The sequence below is a fragment of the Schistocerca nitens genome, chromosome 2 (assembly GCF_023898315.1).
Source record: "Schistocerca nitens isolate TAMUIC-IGC-003100 chromosome 2, iqSchNite1.1, whole genome shotgun sequence".
NCBI lineage: Eukaryota > Metazoa > Arthropoda > Insecta > Orthoptera > Acrididae > Schistocerca > Schistocerca nitens.
The window spans coordinates 614,694,923-614,714,307 of NC_064615.1; the positions used below are offsets into that span (position 1 = coordinate 614,694,923).

The following is a 19,385-nucleotide window of genomic DNA, read 5'->3' on the forward strand; positions in this document are numbered from 1 at the left end:
AATGCTGGACAGGTTTAATTCAGGAACCTCATGGCAGATTAAAATTCTGTATCACACTAGAATTGGACCAGGATTCTGACTGATTTTAAACCTATACATACTATCTTTTCAGAGAATGTATCTACCTGATAAACAAGTGGGCAATTTCTGTTCATGCAACTGTTTTTTAACTTGTAAATATTACCTTTCAAGCAAATGTGTGAGACTAAAAAACAAGTGACCAGTTTTTCTTCCTGTTCTGAAAGATTGAAGAATGGTAAGTAGACTGCGGATTTTAGGTAAAAACCTATTTTGTTCCTGAGTTCCTAGTTGCATAAAAATTTGTACTTATGCGTTTTATGACTATTTACACTTAATAGCGTTAATTCTATAGGACCTAAAAAAGCCTATTTCGAAGTTAGTGCCTATTTTTGCCTATTTCGGCTTTAAAATCCTAAAAAGTGCCTATTTCATCATATAAGACAGTGGCTCCAAGTTTTTCCACACAATACGACAGATGGAAAAAAAATATTTTCTGCCCAACGTGCGGCAGAGCTCATTTTATTACTTCTCTTCAAATCACAATAATCAAGAAATGGAAACACACAGCAACAGAACGTACCAGCGTGACTTCAAACACTTTGTTACAGGAAATGTTCAAAATGTCCTCTGTTAGTGAGGATACATGCATCCACCCTCCGTCGCATGGAATCCCTGATGCGCTGATGCAGCCCTGGAGAATGGCGTATTTTATCAAAGCCGTCCACAATACGAGGACGAAGAGTCTCTACATTTGGTACCGGGGTTGCGTACACAGGAGCTTTCAAATGCCCCCATAAACGAAAGTCAAGAGGGTTGTGGTCAGGAGAGCGTGGAGGCCATGGAATTGGTCTGCCTCTACCAATACATCGGTTAACGAATCTGTTGTTGAGAAGCGTACGAGCACCTCGACTGAAATGTACAGGAGCTCCATCGTGCATGAGCCACATGTTGTGTCGTACTTGTAAAGGCACATGTTCTAGCAGCATAGGTAGAGTATCCCGTATGAAATCATGATAACGTGCTCCACTGAGCGTAGGTGGAAGAACATGGGGCCAAATCGAGACATCACCAACAATGCCTGCCCAAAAGTTCACAGAAAATCTCTGTTGATGACGTGATTGCACAATTGTGTGCGGATTCTCGTCAGCCCACACATGTTGATTGTGAATCGAGGAAGTACAGTACATACTGACGAAACTAAAATGGGCTCTAACATGGAAATTAAGCATTTCCGGACACATGTCCACATAACATCTTTTCTTTATATGTGTGTGAGGAATGTTTCCTAAAAGTTTGGCCATGCCTTTTTGTAACACCCTGTATATGCGATTCTAAACTGCATTTCCCTTTTCTCTCGTATTAGGTTTCGAGTGTTAATAAATCTCACTTAACTAAGCATGCAGATGGAATCGCACATAAAGCTAATGTCGAACGAAAGTAAAAATAAATCTGATGAATCCTCCAAAAAAAAAAAAAAAAAAAAAAAAAAAAAAAAAAAAAAAAAAAAAAAAAAAAAAAAAAAACAAGTTCTGCAGTGATTTGTGTCGTGCACTTGTGGCAGCAAACATCCCCTTTCGGAAACTAGAAAACCCTATTTTCAGAGGTTTTCTTGCGAAGTACTGCCATCAGTTTATTCCTGCAGAGTCAACTATACGTAAGAATTATGTGGATTCAGCTTACAATGCTGCATTGCACAGAATCTGAGAAGATGTTGGAGAATCTTGTATATGAATTTCTGTGGATGAGACTACTTACAGTCTTGGCCGTTACATTGCAAACCTGATTATTGGCAAGCTAGATCCAGATGCTCCATCCAGGGTTCATTTGTTTTATTCAAAACAGCTTGCAAAAACTAACCAACAAACAATAGCACAGTTTGTGAACAATGGGCTTAAGGTGCTATACCCAAATGGAGTGGATGAGAATAAGGTGCTTCTGGCCGTCACTGATGCTGCTGCATATATGATAGCAGCGTTTCAACTATTAAAAGTATTCTACCCATTGATGCTGCACGTAACTTGTGTAGTGCATGGGATCAACCGCATAGCAGAGCAAGTAAGGCTACAATTTCCTAAACTAAATAAAGTAATATCTATGATGAAGAAAATTATTGTTAAGGCACCATCAAGAATACAGGCATTCAAAGAACAGCTCCCAAATGTCCCATTGCCACCAGAGTCTGTTGTCAAGCGCTGGGGCATTTGGCTGATAGCAGCAGAATACTATAGTACGCATCTCTCAGCTGTCCAGAAGGTGGTTGAAAATATACTGGAGGATGCTGCATCCGTAACTGTAGCAATGGAGCTACTCAAAGATTCTTCTTTAAAACGGGACTTATCTTACATTAGGACCCACTACACATTTATGGCAAGAATAATTTCACAATTAGAAGGCTCAGGGAGACCTATCTACGACAATATTTCTTTGCTTGAAGAAGTCAAAATGAAAATTAATGAAGCGCCAGGTGAAGTAGGGGAAAAAGTACGGGCAAAAATGCAAACGGTTTTGCAGAAGAACACTGACCTGAAGGAGTTGTGTGCAGCTGCTGACATACTTAGTGGAAAATCCAGCACTCCTGACTGCAGCATTCCTGTCCAACATGTGCCGAAAATGAAGTACACCCCTGTCACATCCGTTGATGTAGAACGTTCTTTTTCAGCGTATAAATTGATTCTGACTGACAAGCGCCACAGTTTTTCACTAGAAAACCTTGAAAATATTTTGGTTATTTAGTGTGAAGCCTACTATGGTCAGAATATATGAAACTATGAATGTATTAATTAAACCATTGCCACATCTTTTTTACAGAGATCTTCATCTTGCAGGAACTCAAAAATATTTGGAGTTAAGTTCAACATTAATGTTGTAGATTGCTGTGCTCTGTAACTGTGTAAATATTTATTCCCCTTGTTTTAATGACTAATAAGATGTTCATACTGTCAACACTGTGTATTTTAATTAATTTTTGTTTTCTCTGCATCATTTTTATTAGAGCCTATTTTAGGTTTTATATAGCCTAAATGAACTACTGAAGGAGCCTGTTTTAGGTGCTTAAACCACACTTTTTTACGACCTAAAAATCCGAGGTCTAATGATAAGTTATCTTAATGTTTTCAACCTAACTACTCACACAACAGCTACAGAAGATACTGCTTTGAATTATCTTGCAGAAGATTTTTGATGATGATAAACAAGTGGCTATCATTTTTTCTATCAGAACAGGCATGCCTGTGATAATGGACACTAAATAGGTATGTTATCTCAGAATAATGCAATAATTACATTTATATATGAGCGCTACAGTGTTGAGATAAACTTTTCTGGGTTTAGCAGTTTGAAGCATTGCCAATGATGATTCTTTTCAACATTTTTTGTCTAACTTATGCTGTATTAAGTTGCACTACTTTGGAGCAAGTTCAGGTATAAAACTACTGGATTTCATCTGTCAGACAGTTTAGCTTCTTTTCCTTATTCTTGTAGACTAAAAATGTTCATGAGCTGCAACTCAATGGTATTTCAGTTTCTGTAATTTTTCATCCAATTCCAATTGTTCTGTTACATTTTAACATCTTCCACAGGCACTTCTCTTTTCTTATATATTTATTAGTTATGTGAAGAATACTATTACTGCTAATATTTTGGTCACATATACACACCATTTTTTTAAAATATTGTAATGCTGATCTCATGTACAGGGTGCAGAAAGGATATTCAAAACAGTTGACACACCTCTAGGTCCTATTAGAGGTCGGCAGTTTAACACTACATCTGGTAATCCTGTGTTTATTTTTAGAGGTGTTCCATATGCTCAACCTCCAGTTGGAGCTCTTCGTTTTAAGGTGAGTAAAGCATTTGAATAGACAGTAAAATAGAGCAGTGTTCCTTGTAATAGTTTCCAATCAAGTGTTGACATAGATTACCCTTAATTCAAGATCAGCCACATAGATTTAGTTTGTCATAAAACTTAATTTCAGAACATCCTCCATTTAACAGTGAATTTTTCATGAAGGTAATGAAATGTGTACCATGTAATGAATTTTTGTTTTTATGTGTTTGGACTGGAAAAGGGTGAGAGGAAGGGCAGGATATATAGTCTAATCTAAAAAGCCGGATATATAAGGGGAAAAAAAATCAGTAAACATCGAAAATGTCATTTCTCTCATGTAGCACACAAAAATTGCTGAAATAATATTTCGTGAGGTGAATGAGTCACAGGTGCTTTGTAAAAAAACTGGAAGAAGAAAAAGAAGTATGTTGCCTTAATGTGGAGAGTAACCTTAGATGTGCTTTAACTACTTTGAAGCCATATATTGAGGAGCTGCTTGAAGAAAAACAATTTTAACCATCTCATCTATTATATGATTTTTTTCTTGTGACTTTCAACACACAAAAAGATATTAGATGTGAAAAGTATTGTCCAAGTAAAAATAGTATCACTAGGTATTTAAATAAGCCTTAAAGATATTTCCATTCAGGCTACTGAGGCCTTTCATAGCTCTTTTTTACTAAAGTGTGGATTGCAGATTATTGACAAATAAAGTTTGTCAAAAGAAGCAAAAAATTAGCAAACAAAAACCTGAGATATTCTGTGGTTGCAAAGAGATTTGACAGGGTGGTGAGGGGGGGAGGGGTGGGGAGGGGGGTGAGAACCACTGGTGTATAGAAACAGACATGGCAAAATGAGTAGTGAAAAATATCTTGCCTTATCTGAGAGCTCTTTTTTAGAGCAAAATTGTATAACTACTTCTGCAAAGAAACTGGCAGTTTATCGCCAAAGCATTAGAGGTCTTTGCAATAATGTCAATGAGCATATAGTAAATGTCCATGGATTGGGATATATAGTTTGTGGCCATGTTCTGTGTTTTGGTGAGCAAAATGTTATTTCTGCTATAAGTAATTGTAACTTAGCTAAGTCATTCTGAGATAATATAAAGAAGAGGTGGTGTAGCCATCTATGTTAAGAGCATTGTCACATGCAGTGCAATTGATGTGCAAAGTTTTTATCCAGAGCAACTTTTGGAAGAGTGTGCCATAGAACTGCCTTTAAGCGATTCTTATTTATCAATAGTAACAGTATTTTAATCTCTTTTTGAGGCGGTGAGACTCTCTCCTAACGTAAGTCTTTAAACACAAAAAGTTTGATAGTGCTTCAGAACTTCAATGTAAATTTTCTAATGAACTCTAGGAACAGATCAGACCTGAAAAATTAGATGTCCACATCTATCTTACTTCTGTAGTCAGTTTTCATACTAGAATAACCTCATCTACAAGCACAGTAATTGACAATCAATTTTTAGACTAGATCAAAATAGACAACTACTAGGCAAATCCTAAACAATGTTAGACAATGACTCAATACTAAAAGTTCAAGTGTTTATAAGAATGAAAGTGGGCCTTCTGGTACTCTGGGCCAATGACTTTGTAAAACCTCCAGAGCACCTGGAATTGAAACTTGGCCACTAGGCAGAGCTGTTAAATACACGAGTGCTAGCATCATCTTGCCATGACATTACACACCATACTGTTGCTCAGTCAAAGGTCATGGATAAGTCCTGCAAGGCAGTGACAGGGCACTCAGAGCTGTATTTGCTTCACTATTGTCTCATTTTCGTAATGCATTGGTTCTTGGTATTTGCTTCTGATTGTTTTATGTTCTCTCTCTCTCTCTCTCTCTCTCTCTCTCTCTCTCTCTCTCTCTCTCTCTCTCTCTCCAGATTACTTGTTGGTCTCCATTTGTCTGTTTCCTTATCATTACCTTTCTGTTCCCACTTGGTGATCTGATGTTTACAGCTCCAGACCAGTTGATCCAGCCTCATTGGGTTTCTCTCAAGTCATTGCTGACATTCAGTTGAATCTCCATCATAATAACTGGCAACAAGGTAAAAAAATTAACAGAATACCATGGAGCAAAGCTTCTGAACCTCTTGGAAAAGCAACAGCTGCAATTGCAGCAGCAGTTTCAACAACAGCAACAACAACAAATAAGTTGCTCTATCAAGAAATTCAGCTTCTGAAGGATCAACTGCAGTTACTGGGTACCCAGCCAAACCTCACAATTGCAAACAAAGATATCTGTTCCCAGTTGGACACAGAGGGAACAGTTTCCTTGGTAAACATCCAAATTAATAATTGTCTAGGTTCTCCTGTCTTTGCCCCACCCTCTCACGTGTGGTTAGTGTATGGTGACAGTTCAAGTCCCATCTGATCTTGATTCACAATCATTGCAGCCTACAAAAAGATCACTTTTCAGTCTGGATGCCTTCTCATTATTTTGGATGCTCCATCAATGACAGATTTCAGGTCATCTCTGACACAGTTCCCATCCAGGAACATTACTCAATCGAGCCCAAAAGGTTGGAGTAATTGACACATTTAAAACAAGTTTTTTGGCTACACCCCTGGTGATGGTATAAAAACCCAATGGTGCCTTCCAGTTATGGATAGACTTCAAATCAACAGTCACTTCCCAGCCTCAAGTAAAAATCTATCGATACCGCATCCAGAATACCTCCTCATAAATCTTGGCAGAGAAGAATATTTTCCTATGATCGATCTTACTGATGTATATTTGCGAACACTACTGAATGAGGATATGTAAAACATAATAATTATCAACACTCCTTTCAGCTTGTACAAATACAGGCATTTGCCTTTCATGATTTCTTATGTTGCTGCAGTCGTCCAGAGATAGCTGGAACAGTTAACCATGTTCGCCCACACATGAATTAACTGTGTAGACAACTTATTACAATTAACTTTCTCAAATTCAGATGGAAGCCTGTGGTCTGAACACATTTGAATACAGTTGTCAGGCGGATTAGATGTTTTCAAAAAATGACAGTATCATCCAGATAGCATAGATGTGTTGTCCATTTGAGGTGTTGAAACAGATTGTCTTTCATATGTATGAAGGTGACTGGAATGAAACACTGTCCAAACAGCATAAATTTAACCTCAGGGAGCCACCAGGAGTTATGACAGCAGTCTTTTTCCCTGTCAGCTTCATCAACCTTGAATCCCATAACCTGTCTGCATGTCCATAGCCGAAAAACATTATGCTCCACTCAAGCAATCTAGGGTGTCATCAATGCACAGCAGTGGATAGGCACCTTTATTCATGATTTTGTTCAGTAATTAGCAGTTGATGCAGAAAGAGCATATGCCACCCTTCTTCTTTGCGAGGACCACTGGAGAGGAGAAAAGACTCTTGGAACATTCAATGTCTATCTCGCAGCATCTTCTCTGTTTCTCCCTGGATTATACATTGTTCAACTGGTGATACCCTATACAAGTGTTGGATAATTGGTCCATGAGCTTCAGAGTTGATGTAGTGTTTTACCATTGGCCAATTAGTCTGTCTTTTCTCCTCTCCAGATTTGAAAGCATCCGAAAATTGATGCACAAGGGCTATCGCTTGCTGATGTTGTACCTCGATCAAGCCAAATCCTATTGGCAGTTCAATAGTATTGGCAGTTCAATAGCTGCTTCCTCTGCTGCATTACTTATAGTGGTAGCAGAGCACAATTCTTTGTCAATGAGACTAAGCCAACATTCCTGGACTGGTTTGGCTGTCCTTGTGGACATACCTTTAGGGCTAAGTTGTAGCTGCTCACGGCTATTAGTGATCCAAAGTTCTCCATGACCACCTACAATACTTATGATGATTGCTGGCATGCAGACAGCCTTTGTGAGTCTGAGCAGCTATTTGCAGCTGAAAAAACCTTCATAGTTTTACTGAGGCTCTTGACCAACGACTGGAACTAGTCTTGTTGATGAGGTTGGGATAATGAGGTCTTCAATGGCAAGTAACTGCTGAGAGCAATCTTTGTTGTGTTTTCTTGTTGGAATAGCTTCATCAGTCTGGAGCTATGATCTTCTACAGTCTGTGACCACTTGTGATTCCTGCAAGAAGTCCCATCCTAGTATAACATTATGACTACATTATGTTAAAACACAAATTCAAAGGGCTGTGTTCAGTTACTGACAGTCATTTTTGCAATATACTGTTGGCTGACTGTATTTCCCATTTATGTCCTTCAGCAAAATTGTCTTTGCATCACAGAACATAATAATCTTTTGCTGATGACAATAATCATCTTACATTATAGGAAAGGAAACCCCTAAGTCAAATAACACCTGGACAGATTGGCCATCAGTGATGACACCAGTAAAATTTCCTGACATCTTGATGATGGTCATCTGTGGAAGATTTTCACCTGTGGTGGCCTCATCTTCATAGATGGTCACCTTGCTTAATTTTTCAGAAGTTGGCAGCTATGAAAGTGGCTGCTATCTCTATACTGTGATGGGAAATGCGTATGCCATGTTGGGGAGCAAACTTGTCCAAGGTATGGCAACAGGCTTTGTTCCATAGATTGACTATAATGATCTGTAGTTGAGTGGAATGAACAAAACTGTTATGATTGGTGACATATGGTGGCACAGTAGTTGTTGAAAACTCACCTTTTTCCCCTCCTACAGCATACAACATGTCCAGGATGTCCACAGCGGAAAAATTCTGGCATGTGGTTCTCTATCCTCCAATTGTCTGTTCTTCACATAGGACATTATACTTGGTGGAGGAGTGGATTTCACTTACATTGGTTAGAGGCTGAGTTATTGTTTGATGATTGCAACATAAGTCTGAGTTGACAGAAACATTTCTTCATGGTGCATTTGACTAATGGTGGAGATAAATGCAAGATTGCTACACCTTTTCTTTGACTTTCTGTATTACCTTCTGGTGTATAGGGACTACATTTGTGGCTGCTATCTGTTGTGTACATGGTTCAATATTTGTAGTCACCATACACTGCTGTGTCTCTTCTCTTACTAACTGTTGAATCAATGATATGAATATAATAGAGGCAAACATTCCACGCGGGAAAAATATATCTAAAAACAAAGATGATGTGACTTACCATACGAAAGCGCTGGCAGGTCGATAGACACACAAGCAAACACAATCATACACACTAAATTCTAGCTTTCGCAACCAATGGTTGCTTCGTCAGGAAAGAGGGAAGGAGAGGGAAAGATGAAAGGATGTGGGTTTCAAGGGAGAGGGTAAGGACTCATTCCAATCCCGGGAGTGGAAAGACTTACCTTAGGGGGAAAAAAGGACAGGTACACACTTGCACACACACACACACACATCCATCCGCACATACACAGACACAAGCAGACATTTTGTCTGCCTGTGTGCGTGCATGCGCGGACGGACACATGTGTGTGCGCGAGCGCACACCTGTCCCTTCCTGCCCCCAAGGCAAGTTCCCCCACTCCCGGGATCGGAACGATCCCCCCCCCCCTCCCTCCCCCAAAACCCACATCCCTTCATCCCTCCACCGCCCCCCCCCCCCCCCCCCCCCCCCCGACGAAGCAACCATTGGTCGCGAAAGCCAGAACCCCGCGTGTATGTATGTGTCTGCTTGTGTATCCATTGACCCGCCAGCGCCCCCGCATGGTAAGTCACATCATCTTTGTTTTTAGATATATTTTTCCCGCATGGAATGTTTCCCATCTAAAAACAAAGATGATGTGACTTACCACACGAAAGTGCCGGCAGGCTGATAGACACACAAGCAAACACAATCATACACACCAAATTCTAGCTTTCGCAACCAACGGTTGCCCCATCAGGAAAGAGGGAAGGAGAGGGAAAGACGAAAAGATGCGGGCCTCAAGGGAGAGGGCAAGGAGTCACTCCAATCCCAGGAGCGGAAAGACCCACCTTAGGGGGGAGAAAGGACAGGCACACACTCGCACACACACCCACATCCAACCACACATACACAGACACAAGCAGACATTTGTAAAGGCAAAGAGATTCGGCAGAGATGTCAGTCGAGGCAGAAGTACAGAGGCAAAGATGCTGTTGCAAGTCAGGTGAGGTATGAGCGGCGGCAACTTGAAATTAGCGGAGGTTGAGGCCTGGCGGATAATGAGAAGAGAGGATATACTGAAGGGCAAGTTCCCATCTCCAGAGTTCTGACAGGTTGCTGTTAGTGGGAAGTATCCAGATAACCCGGACAGTGTAACACTGTGCCGAGATGTGCTGGCCGTGCCCCAAGGCATGTTTAGCCACAGGGTGATCCTCATTACCAACAAACACTGTCTGCCTGTGTCCATTCATGCGAATGGACAGTTTGTTGCTGGTCATTCCCACATAGAAGGCTTCACAGTGTAGGCAGGTCAGTTGATAAATCACGTGGGTGCTTTCACACGTGGCCCTGCCTTTGATCGTGTACACCTTCCGGGTTACAGGACTGGAGTAGGTGGTGGTGGGAGGGTGCATGGGACAGGTTTTACACCGGGGGCGGTTACAAGGGTAGGAGCTAGAGGGTAGGGAAGGTGGTTTGGGGAATTCACAGGGATGAACTAAGAGGTTACGAAGGTTAGGTGGACGGCAGAAAGACACTCTTGGTGGAGTGGGAAGGATTTCATGAAGGATGGATCTCATTTCAGGGCAGGATTTGAGGAAGTCGTATCCCTGCTGGAGAGCCACATTCAGAGTCTGATCCAGTCCCGGAGAGTATCCTGTCACAAGTGGGGCACTTTTGTGGTTCTTCTGTGGAAGGTTCTGGGTTTGAGGGGATGAGGAAGTGGCTCTGGTTATTTGCTTCTGTACCAGGTCGGGAGGGTAGTTGCGGGATGCGAAAGCTGTTGTCACGTTGTTGGTGTAATGGTTCAGGGATTCTGGACTGGAGCAGATTCGTTTGCCATTAAGACCTAGGCTGTAGGGAAGGGACCGTTTGATGTGGAATGGGTGGCAGCTGTCATAATGGAGGTACTGTTGCTTGTTGGTGGGTTTGATGTGGACGGACGTGTGAAGCTGGCCATTGGACAGATGGAGGTCAACGTCAAGGAAACTGGCATGGGATTTGGAGTAGGACCAGGTGAATGTGATGGAACCAAAGGAGTTGAGGTTGGAGAGGAAATTCTGGAGTTCTTCTTCACTGTGAGTCCAGATCATGAAGATGTCATCAATAAATCTGTACCAAACTTTGGGTTGGCAGGCCTGGGTAACGAAGAAGGCTTCCTCTAAGTGACCCATGAATAGGTTGGCGTACGAGGGGGCCATCCTGGTACCCATGGCTGTTCCCTTTAATTGTTGGTATGTCTGGCCTTCAAAAGTGAAGAAGTTGTGGGTCAGGATGAAGCTGGCTAAGGTAATGAGGAAGGAGGTTTTAGGTAGGGTGGCAGGTGATCGGCGTGAAAGGAAGTGCTCCATCGCAGCGAGGCGCTGGACGTGCGGAATATTTGTGTATAAGGAAGTGGCATCAATGGTTACAAGGATGGTTTCCGGGGGTAAGAGATTGGGTAAGGATTCCAGGCGTTCGAGAAAGTGGTTGGTGTCTTTGATGAAGGATGGGAGACTGCATGTAATGGGTTGAAGGTGTTGATCTACGTAGGCAGAGATACGTTCTGTGGGGGCTTGGTAACCAGCTACAATGGGGCGGCTGGGATGATTAGGTTCGTGAATTTTAGGAAGAAGGTAGAAGGTAGGGGTGCAGGGTGTCTGTGGGGTCAGGAGGTTGATGGAGTCAGGTGAAAGGTTTTGTAGGGGGCCTAAGGTTCTGAGGCTTCCTGGAAGCTCTGCCTGGACATCAGGAATGGGATTACCTTGGCAAACTTTGTATGTGGTGTTGTCTGAAAGCTGACACAGTCCCTCAGCCACATACTCCCAACGATCAAGTACCACGGTCATGGAACCCTTGTCCGCCGGAAGAATGACGATGGATTGGTCAGCCTTTAGATCATGGATAGCTTGGGCTTCAGCAGTGGTCATGTTGGGAGTAGGATTAAGGTTTTTTTTAGAAGGATTGATAAGCAAGGCTGGAAGTCAGAAATTCCTGGAAGGTTTGCAGAGGGTGATTTTGAGGAAGAGGAGGTGTGGGTCCCGCTGTGACGGAGGACAGAACTGTTCCAGGCAGGGTTCGATTTGGATAGTGTCTTGGGGAGTTGGATCATTAGGAGAAGGATTAGGATCATTTTCCTTCGTGGAAAAGTGACATTTCCAGCAGAGAGTATGAGTGTAGGACAGTAAATCTTTGACGAGGGCTGTTTGGTTGAATCTGGGAGTGGGGCTGAAGGTGAGGCCTTTGGATAGGACAGAGGTTTCGGATTTGGAGAGAGGTTTGGAGGAAATGTTAACTACTGAATTAGGGTCTTGTGGTTCCAGAATGTGTTGATTGGAATTTTGAGGTTTTGGAGGGAGTGGAGCTGGAAGTGGGAGATTGAGTAGATGGGAGAGACTGGGTTTGTGTGCAATGAGAGGAGGTTGAGGTTTGCTGGAAAGGTTGTAAAGGGTGAGTGAGTTGTCTTTCCTGAGGTGGGAAACCAGGAGATTGGATAGTTTTTTGAGGTGGAGGTTGGCATGCCATTCTAATTTGCGGTTGCCTCTGTACTTCTGCCTCGACTGACATCCCTACCGAATCTCTTTGCCTTTACAAATGTCTGCTTGTGTCTGTGTATGTGTGGTTGGATGTGGGTATGTGTGCGAGTGTGTGCCTGTCCTTTCTCCCCCCTAAGGTGGGTCTTTCCGCTCCTGGGATTGGAGTGACTCCTTGCCCTCTCCCTTGAGGCCCGCATCCTTTTGTCTTTCCCTCTCCTTCCCTCTTTTCTGATGGGGCAATCGTTGGTTGCAAAAGCTAGAATTTGGTGTGTATGATTGTGTTTGCTTGTGTGTCTATCGGCCTGCCGGCGCTTTCGTGTGGTAAGTCACATCATCTTTGTTTTTAGATAGGAAACATTCCACACGCGAAAAATATATCTAAAAACAAAGATGATGTGACTTACCATGCCGGGGCGCTGGCGGGTCAATGGATACACAAGCAGACACACATATACACGCGGGGTTCTGGCATTCGCAGCCAATGGTTGCTTTGTCGGGGGGGGGGGGGAGGGGGAGGGATGAAGGGATGTGGGTTTTTGGGGGAGGGGGTGGGGAGTTTTTCCGATCCCGGGAGCGGGGCGACTTGCCTTGGGGGGAGGAATGGACAGGTGTGCACTCGCGTACACACACGTGCCCGTCCGCGCATGCACGGACACAGGCAGACAAAATGTCTGCTTGTGTCTGTGTATGTGCGGATGGATGTGTGTGTGTGTGTGCGAGTGTGTACCTGTCCTTTTTTCCCCCTAAGGTAAGTCTTGCCACTCCTGGGATTGGAATGATTCCTTACCCTCTCCCTTAAAACCCACATCCTTTCATCTTTCCTTCTCCTTCCCTCTTTCCTGACGAAGCAACCATTGGTTGCAAAAGCTAGAATTTAGTGTGTATGATTGTGTTTGCTTGTGTGTCTATCAACCTGCCAGTGCTTTCGTATGGTAAGTCACATCATCTTTGGTTTTAGATATATAACTGTTGAATCATATTCATATCGACCACAGGGATTTCATTTAGCAGTTGGTCACACTTCTTTCAGCTGATTGTTTCCTGTTGCATTTCTTTGATGTACTGGCACCATGTGATGAGTTCTTGAGTTGTTGTGACATCCTTTACCAGGAGAGTTTGGTAGATGTCTTTCATTACTCCTTTCATCAAGCGAGAGATTTTGTCAGCTTCTGTCACATTCACAATGTGGCAAGTGCCAAAACATTATGTGTGTATGACTGTGTCATTTTGCCGTGATGGTAGTACGTGTTCTTCAGTTGTCTGTTACTGGACTTGCTGTTGATTTGTAACTAGACATTTTCTTCAGTTCAGCCTGGAATTTGCCTCAGGTATTGAGTTTTACTTGGTTGTTTCTGAACCACCTCTGTGCTGTGCCATCCAAGTAAAAGTACACATTTGCCAAACACATCATGTCATCTCATCTATTATAACTGGTGTCTCAGTCGAATCTCTTCAGCCACTTTCTTGGGTCCTGACAAGCATCTTCAAAAAACACTGATGGATGTGCAGCTGACTTACTGCTGTTTTGTAATCCATCTGTCACCTGAATATACAGATTTTAGGAACAATTTACTTCTTCTAATCTGGTTCCTGTCCACCTGTACCATGGCTTTTATGTTGCATAATTGGAGCCAAAATGTTGTAGATGTTTTGAAGCACCTGTCACCATCACCAAAGAATGTCCCATCAAAACTACAATCAAGTCCAACTCAAAAGACAGGGTCATCAGTGAAGTACAACAGTTAGATCTGAAAGCACATTTATTACTGACACCAGTGTACAGCCAGAACAGAAGTGACCTCCTAGGCAGACTTCACAGCTACTTGTACAAGCATCAAATATAACGGAATATACAAACATGACAATCATAAGATATTTCAAAGACCTTCCCAAAATTGTGCATACAGAATAACAAATAATTGCTGGTGGATGGGTGTAAACTTGCATCCTGCAGCACACCAGCCAGTGATGTTAATCACTAAGCCACACTGTATGCACCACAGCTCCTGGCAGTATTTCTCAAAACCTATTTCACATTAGTTTTAAGGATAACTATAGATACCATTGCAACTATCACTATAAAGTAACCTTGGGCAACAGTGATAAGAAATTTTGAATTTTCCATCAAACTGTAAGGAATCTGTTAAATATGAAAGATGAGCTTCTTCTATCACTACAGGAAATTGAAAAACCTACAGGTATTTATGTAGAAGTGCTAACAGATCATCATTTCAAAGCCACCAAAATGTAATATATGTTCCATGATAGATACAAAATAATATCCAGTTACTGTAAGCATAATATAAGAAAGGAGTGAATGACTATATACACAAAAGTGGAATAAAGTCTTAAATGTGTACTATACTTAACAGCTTTTTGACTGCTGGATTTTTGTTATAGACTTGGAAACATACAAAAAGGTAATTCTCACAGTGTATGGGCCACTATGAACCTATTTTCCCTACACAATGAGTTAGGGACCGTTACCAGGGAAGGCAAGAGAAAGGATGGCTAAAATCTGGGATCAATATATCTTGTGCCAGAAAGATAGAGCTTTATCTAATGAAGGGGAGTAGTGCTAATGAAGACTTGGAGATGCATTACAAGCAGTATTTAAAATTCTTCAGTGTGTCATTGAAAATACTAAAATCATGTGCTGTATTCAAAATTTTCAGAATTCTTACAATAAAGTACAGGCAGTTTGGAACATTATTGTGTATGAGACAAATAAACTCAGCAAGTAAAATGATGAAACTTCCTGACAGATTAAAACTGTGTGCCTGACCGAGACTCGAACTCGGGATCTTGCCTTTTGTGGGCAAGTGCTCTACCATCTGAGCTACCGAAGCACGACTCACGCCCGGTCTCAGCTTTACTTCTGCCCGCGAAGGGCAAAGATCCCGAGTTCGAGTCTCGGTTGGGCACACAGTTTTAATCTGCCAGGAAGTTTCATATCAGCACACACTCCACTGCAGAGTGAAAATCTCATTCTGGAAACATCCCCCAGGCTATGGCTAAGCCATGTCTCCGCAATATCCTTTCTTTCAGGAGTGCTAGTTCTGCAAGGTTTGCAGGAGAGCTTCTGTAAAGTTTGGAAGGTAGGAGACGAGATACTGGCAGAAGTAAAGCTGTGAGACCGGGCGTGAGTCGTGCTTCGGTAGCTCAGATGGTAGAGCACTTGCCCGCGAAAGGCAAAGATCCCGAGTTCGAGTCTCGGTCGGGCACAGTTTTAATCTGCCAGGAAGTTTCATATCAGCACACACTCCGCTGCAGAGTGAAAATCTCATTCTGGCAAGTAAAATGATGCTCAACTCCTGGTGATACTAGCAGTGAGATGAATATTGCTAGGCTCAAAGCACTGTCCACTAAATTCAATGATTTCTTCCGTCAGTTGATGGCAATACAGTGACAAAAAGTGGGACTGTCAAAAGTAGATCTGGCAGACACACTGACATGCACTGCACACTTTATCTCCACATATAGTTGTTAAAGAGATGACAAAAATTCATAGGTCACTGGAAAGCAATAAATCTTCTGGTTATTATAATATTTCAATCAAAGTACTAAAATCTTGGGCTGAGTTGGTAATGTCCTTGAGTTAGATTTTTAATGACTGTATAAGTCAAGGTGTATTTCTTGAAAACTGAAGTATGCAGCTGAAACAACTATTTGTAAAAGTGGAGATATAAATCTGATTTCTAATTTTAGACCAATCTCCCTCCTTACTGTAGTCTCAAAAGCTTTTTAGAAGGTTACTAATACCAACATATTGAACCACCCATATTATAATAACATTTCAGCTATTCATTTTGGCTTCCATAATGGTTTCTCTACATGGAAAGCAATATATGGTCTCTCAAACTTAGTTCTAGTATAAATAAATAATTAAAATTACATTTTTCGCATTTTGTTTGATATTGTCAAGGCCTTTAATTGTGTAGATCGTGCAATTCTACTAGGGGTAGTATAATGGTATGGTGCTAAAGGCATTTGTGTTCCATGTGTGAAGTCATACCTTAACAACAGAAAACAGAGGGTCATATTGTCACATCGTAATCATAATCAAATCAAAATCTGAAAGCAGAGTGGTCAATGAAGTACCACACTTAGTACTGAAAATTTCTCATTATTGACACCAATGTACAGACAGAACAGAAGAGAGCAGAGCAGAACAGAACTACTTCCTGGACAGAGAGTGCTGCTGTTTGTACAGACAGTGAATATTTCAGAATATGCAGACATTACAAGCATCAGCAATTTAAAGAACCTTTTAGAAATGATAAATTTTAAGTAATAAAAGTTTACTGGTGATCAGATTTGAGCTGGCAACCCACAGCATACCAATAAGCAATGCTAAACACTGTGCCACACTGCATACAACACGACTCATGGCACTGCTCCCTCTCATGGAGAAACAGTGGCCCCTCTGTTTCAGAAGATATCATTGTAGATGACTACTGTGTCTTAGATCCATATCTTGTCATTTGTCCTATATATGGCAGCATTGGATGATCATAGCATTTAGGTCATGTTGTAATAGCCTCTGTATTTTGTTGAGCACTGAAGGATTGTGATTATCAAGTGCCTTCAGATACCTTGAATGGGAAGTCCCCATATTTGATCTGTTCCTCAGGACTGTAGTAGGGGTTCATATGGAAACCTGGAGGATGTGTCTGCAATTCAGTCTTCTTAATGAAGGGTCACGATCCTTGACAATGCATGTGACTAAGCTGTGAAGGGCAAGATATGGTACCAAGTAGCATTTTAGTTAGTTTTCTAATAGACCTACTTTCTGCACAGTCATAAAAATCCATACAAATTCTCCCAGGGGGCCATGTCTCGCTGGTGGTTCTTGGCATTATAGTGCTCTCAGTCCTTCACAAACAAGTTGTCCCTGTCGATGAAGTGTTACACATAGTCAACCTGAATATCATCTGGATAAAATAGGAACAGCATATCCATTGTTGTTTTGGCCTCACAATTTTGGAGCAGAAAGAATGGTGTGAAGCCTCTAGTGCTTTGCTTCCCTGTCTTGTATGCAAATTAATTGTACCCAATCTCTCTGGTAGATATCAGTGTACTTTGGTGCATATATGACAATGTTATCCGTCTCCCGTGAGACCATTTGCCTGTGGTTGGTAAGCAGTTGTCACCCTATAAGTGATGTTGCAATGTGAAATTATCTCTGGTACTAGTCTGGACTGGAAAAGTTTCCCACAATCAGACATAATCACATGGGGTCTGCACTTCAAAGTGACGTCACCAGTAAGGAACTTTGAAATTTCCAGAACTTTGGCAGTTGGTATGGCTTTGGTGACAGCATAGCAAGTGAGGTAGTCAGTGCAAACTATTGTCCATTGATTGCAATTTGTTGCATTTAGGTATGTACCAAGAGGTCAATTCCAGTTTGGTGGTATGGCACTGCCGCAAGTAGGGTTGCTGCTGCATTGCTTCAGTCACTAGCATTCCTTATACTGTCTCACATTGCATCTAATGGATCAGTGAATATCTGGGTTGTGCTAACTTCATCTGACTCTGTCTAGAATCTTCACAAATCCCAGGTGAACAAATGCTGGAACTTTTCGGAAATATTTCAAGATAGCTGGTCGTAGATGAGCTAGTTTCATGAGCAGCCATTTGTGCCCCATTGTATCATAATTCCTCTTATACAGTAGTCTGTTTATTAATTGCAAATTCTCCTTTGGTTGATTTCTACTTTGCAAAGGCTTCTGGGGTTATCGGGATGCTGAATCTTCCCTCTGTTCAGCAGCAGTGCCATGTAATGAGGCAAAGACTGAGATTTTGTTCATGCTTTTATGTTCTTCCAAAGGGTTTCTTGAAAGGCAGAATGGTTTGCTTGTGAAATGTAAACTTTCATGGCTGGCAATGCCACAATTAATCAAATGTTCTCAGGTATTATACCATGGTCAAATGCATTTGACCTTAAAATGCAATGTTTTATCCCCATCTGTGGAGGACATTTTCAAGTGTGATCATAGCTTCTTTTGAATGTCCAGTTCACACCCTGGCTCACTACTTACTAAGCAAAATTCTTCTTCTGCATGCTTCCATGCAATGGCATGACATCAAATGTTTTGAATACGTGAGCACAATTGGCCGTTATTGACTGCTGTCATCTGCTGTTAGTATTACCCCAAGGTGGAAGACTGGTACACATCTTCTTCAGCACCGGAATCCAGATGTTATTCAATTTCACACCCTCTTCCTGCCTACAGAAATTCCTGGGGAATTTTATAATCTTTATGGCCTTTCTGCATAGCCTTTCATGGTATTCACTTTTGGCTGCCATTACTTTAGTCCTGTCAAAATTAATGTGGTGATTTCCTGGCTGCAAAGCATGTTCTGCATCAGCTGATTTGCCAGTCTCCCCTCTTCTGCAGTTACCCTTGTGCTCTTCTAGTAATTATTTGACTGTTCATTTTGTAGTACCCACGTAGTTCCCTCCCCACAACTGTGCTAAACCCTATAAATTCCTGCTTTTTCCAGTGGTTGGCAAGCATCCTTGGCTGATTTTAAGTGATGTTATATCTTCCAGGTAGGTTTTAGAGTACCATGATGCTCTGCTTTTCAAGATTATCCCTATATGGTCAGTAACATCCTTAATGAAAGAAAGGAAAACTTTTCATTTCACTGCTGCTTGAGCATTGCTATGATTCCTACATGATGGCCTAAACACTCTTTTCACCTCAGCGAATGAATAACCATTCTTGGGCAGTGCATTTGTGAGATGTTTTAATTCTGCATCAAGCACCTCTGGTTCTCAGATTTTCCTTGCTCTATCTGCCAACATTTTATGATGCCTCACAGTTGTTCTGGATGGTGGTTCGAATCCTGGTGTAAGTAATGGCCTGTATGCATGGAGTTTTGGTAAATCATGTGGCCCAAGCTACCATCTTCTTCCTTAAAAACTAGCACATCAAGAATATTTAATCTTCTGGCTGCCTCC

The 19,385-nt window shown here is 41.6% G+C and overlaps 1 protein-coding gene across 4 annotated transcripts in view; it reads left to right on the forward strand.

Annotated features, from left to right (window-relative positions):
- The first annotated feature begins 3,224 nt into the window (after positions 1 to 3,224).
- The window catches only part of LOC126236704 (esterase FE4-like), a 139,565-nt gene continuing 123,404 nt past the window's right edge, over positions 3,225 to 19,385 (forward strand). Inside the window, exons 1-2 of one of the 4 annotated variants that reach the window (XM_049946225.1) lie at positions 3,225 to 3,272; positions 3,717 to 3,860. Coding sequence is in view for 1 of the 4 variants with exons in the window: in XM_049946224.1 (XP_049802181.1) it covers positions 3,370 to 3,441; positions 3,717 to 3,860 (216 nt within the window). In the remaining 3 variants the exon portion in view is untranslated. Of the gene's footprint in view, positions 3,273 to 3,304; positions 3,442 to 3,716; positions 3,861 to 19,385 lie in introns of those variants that run through there. The other 3 variants (XM_049946227.1, XM_049946224.1, XM_049946226.1) reach the window with 3 other exon arrangements.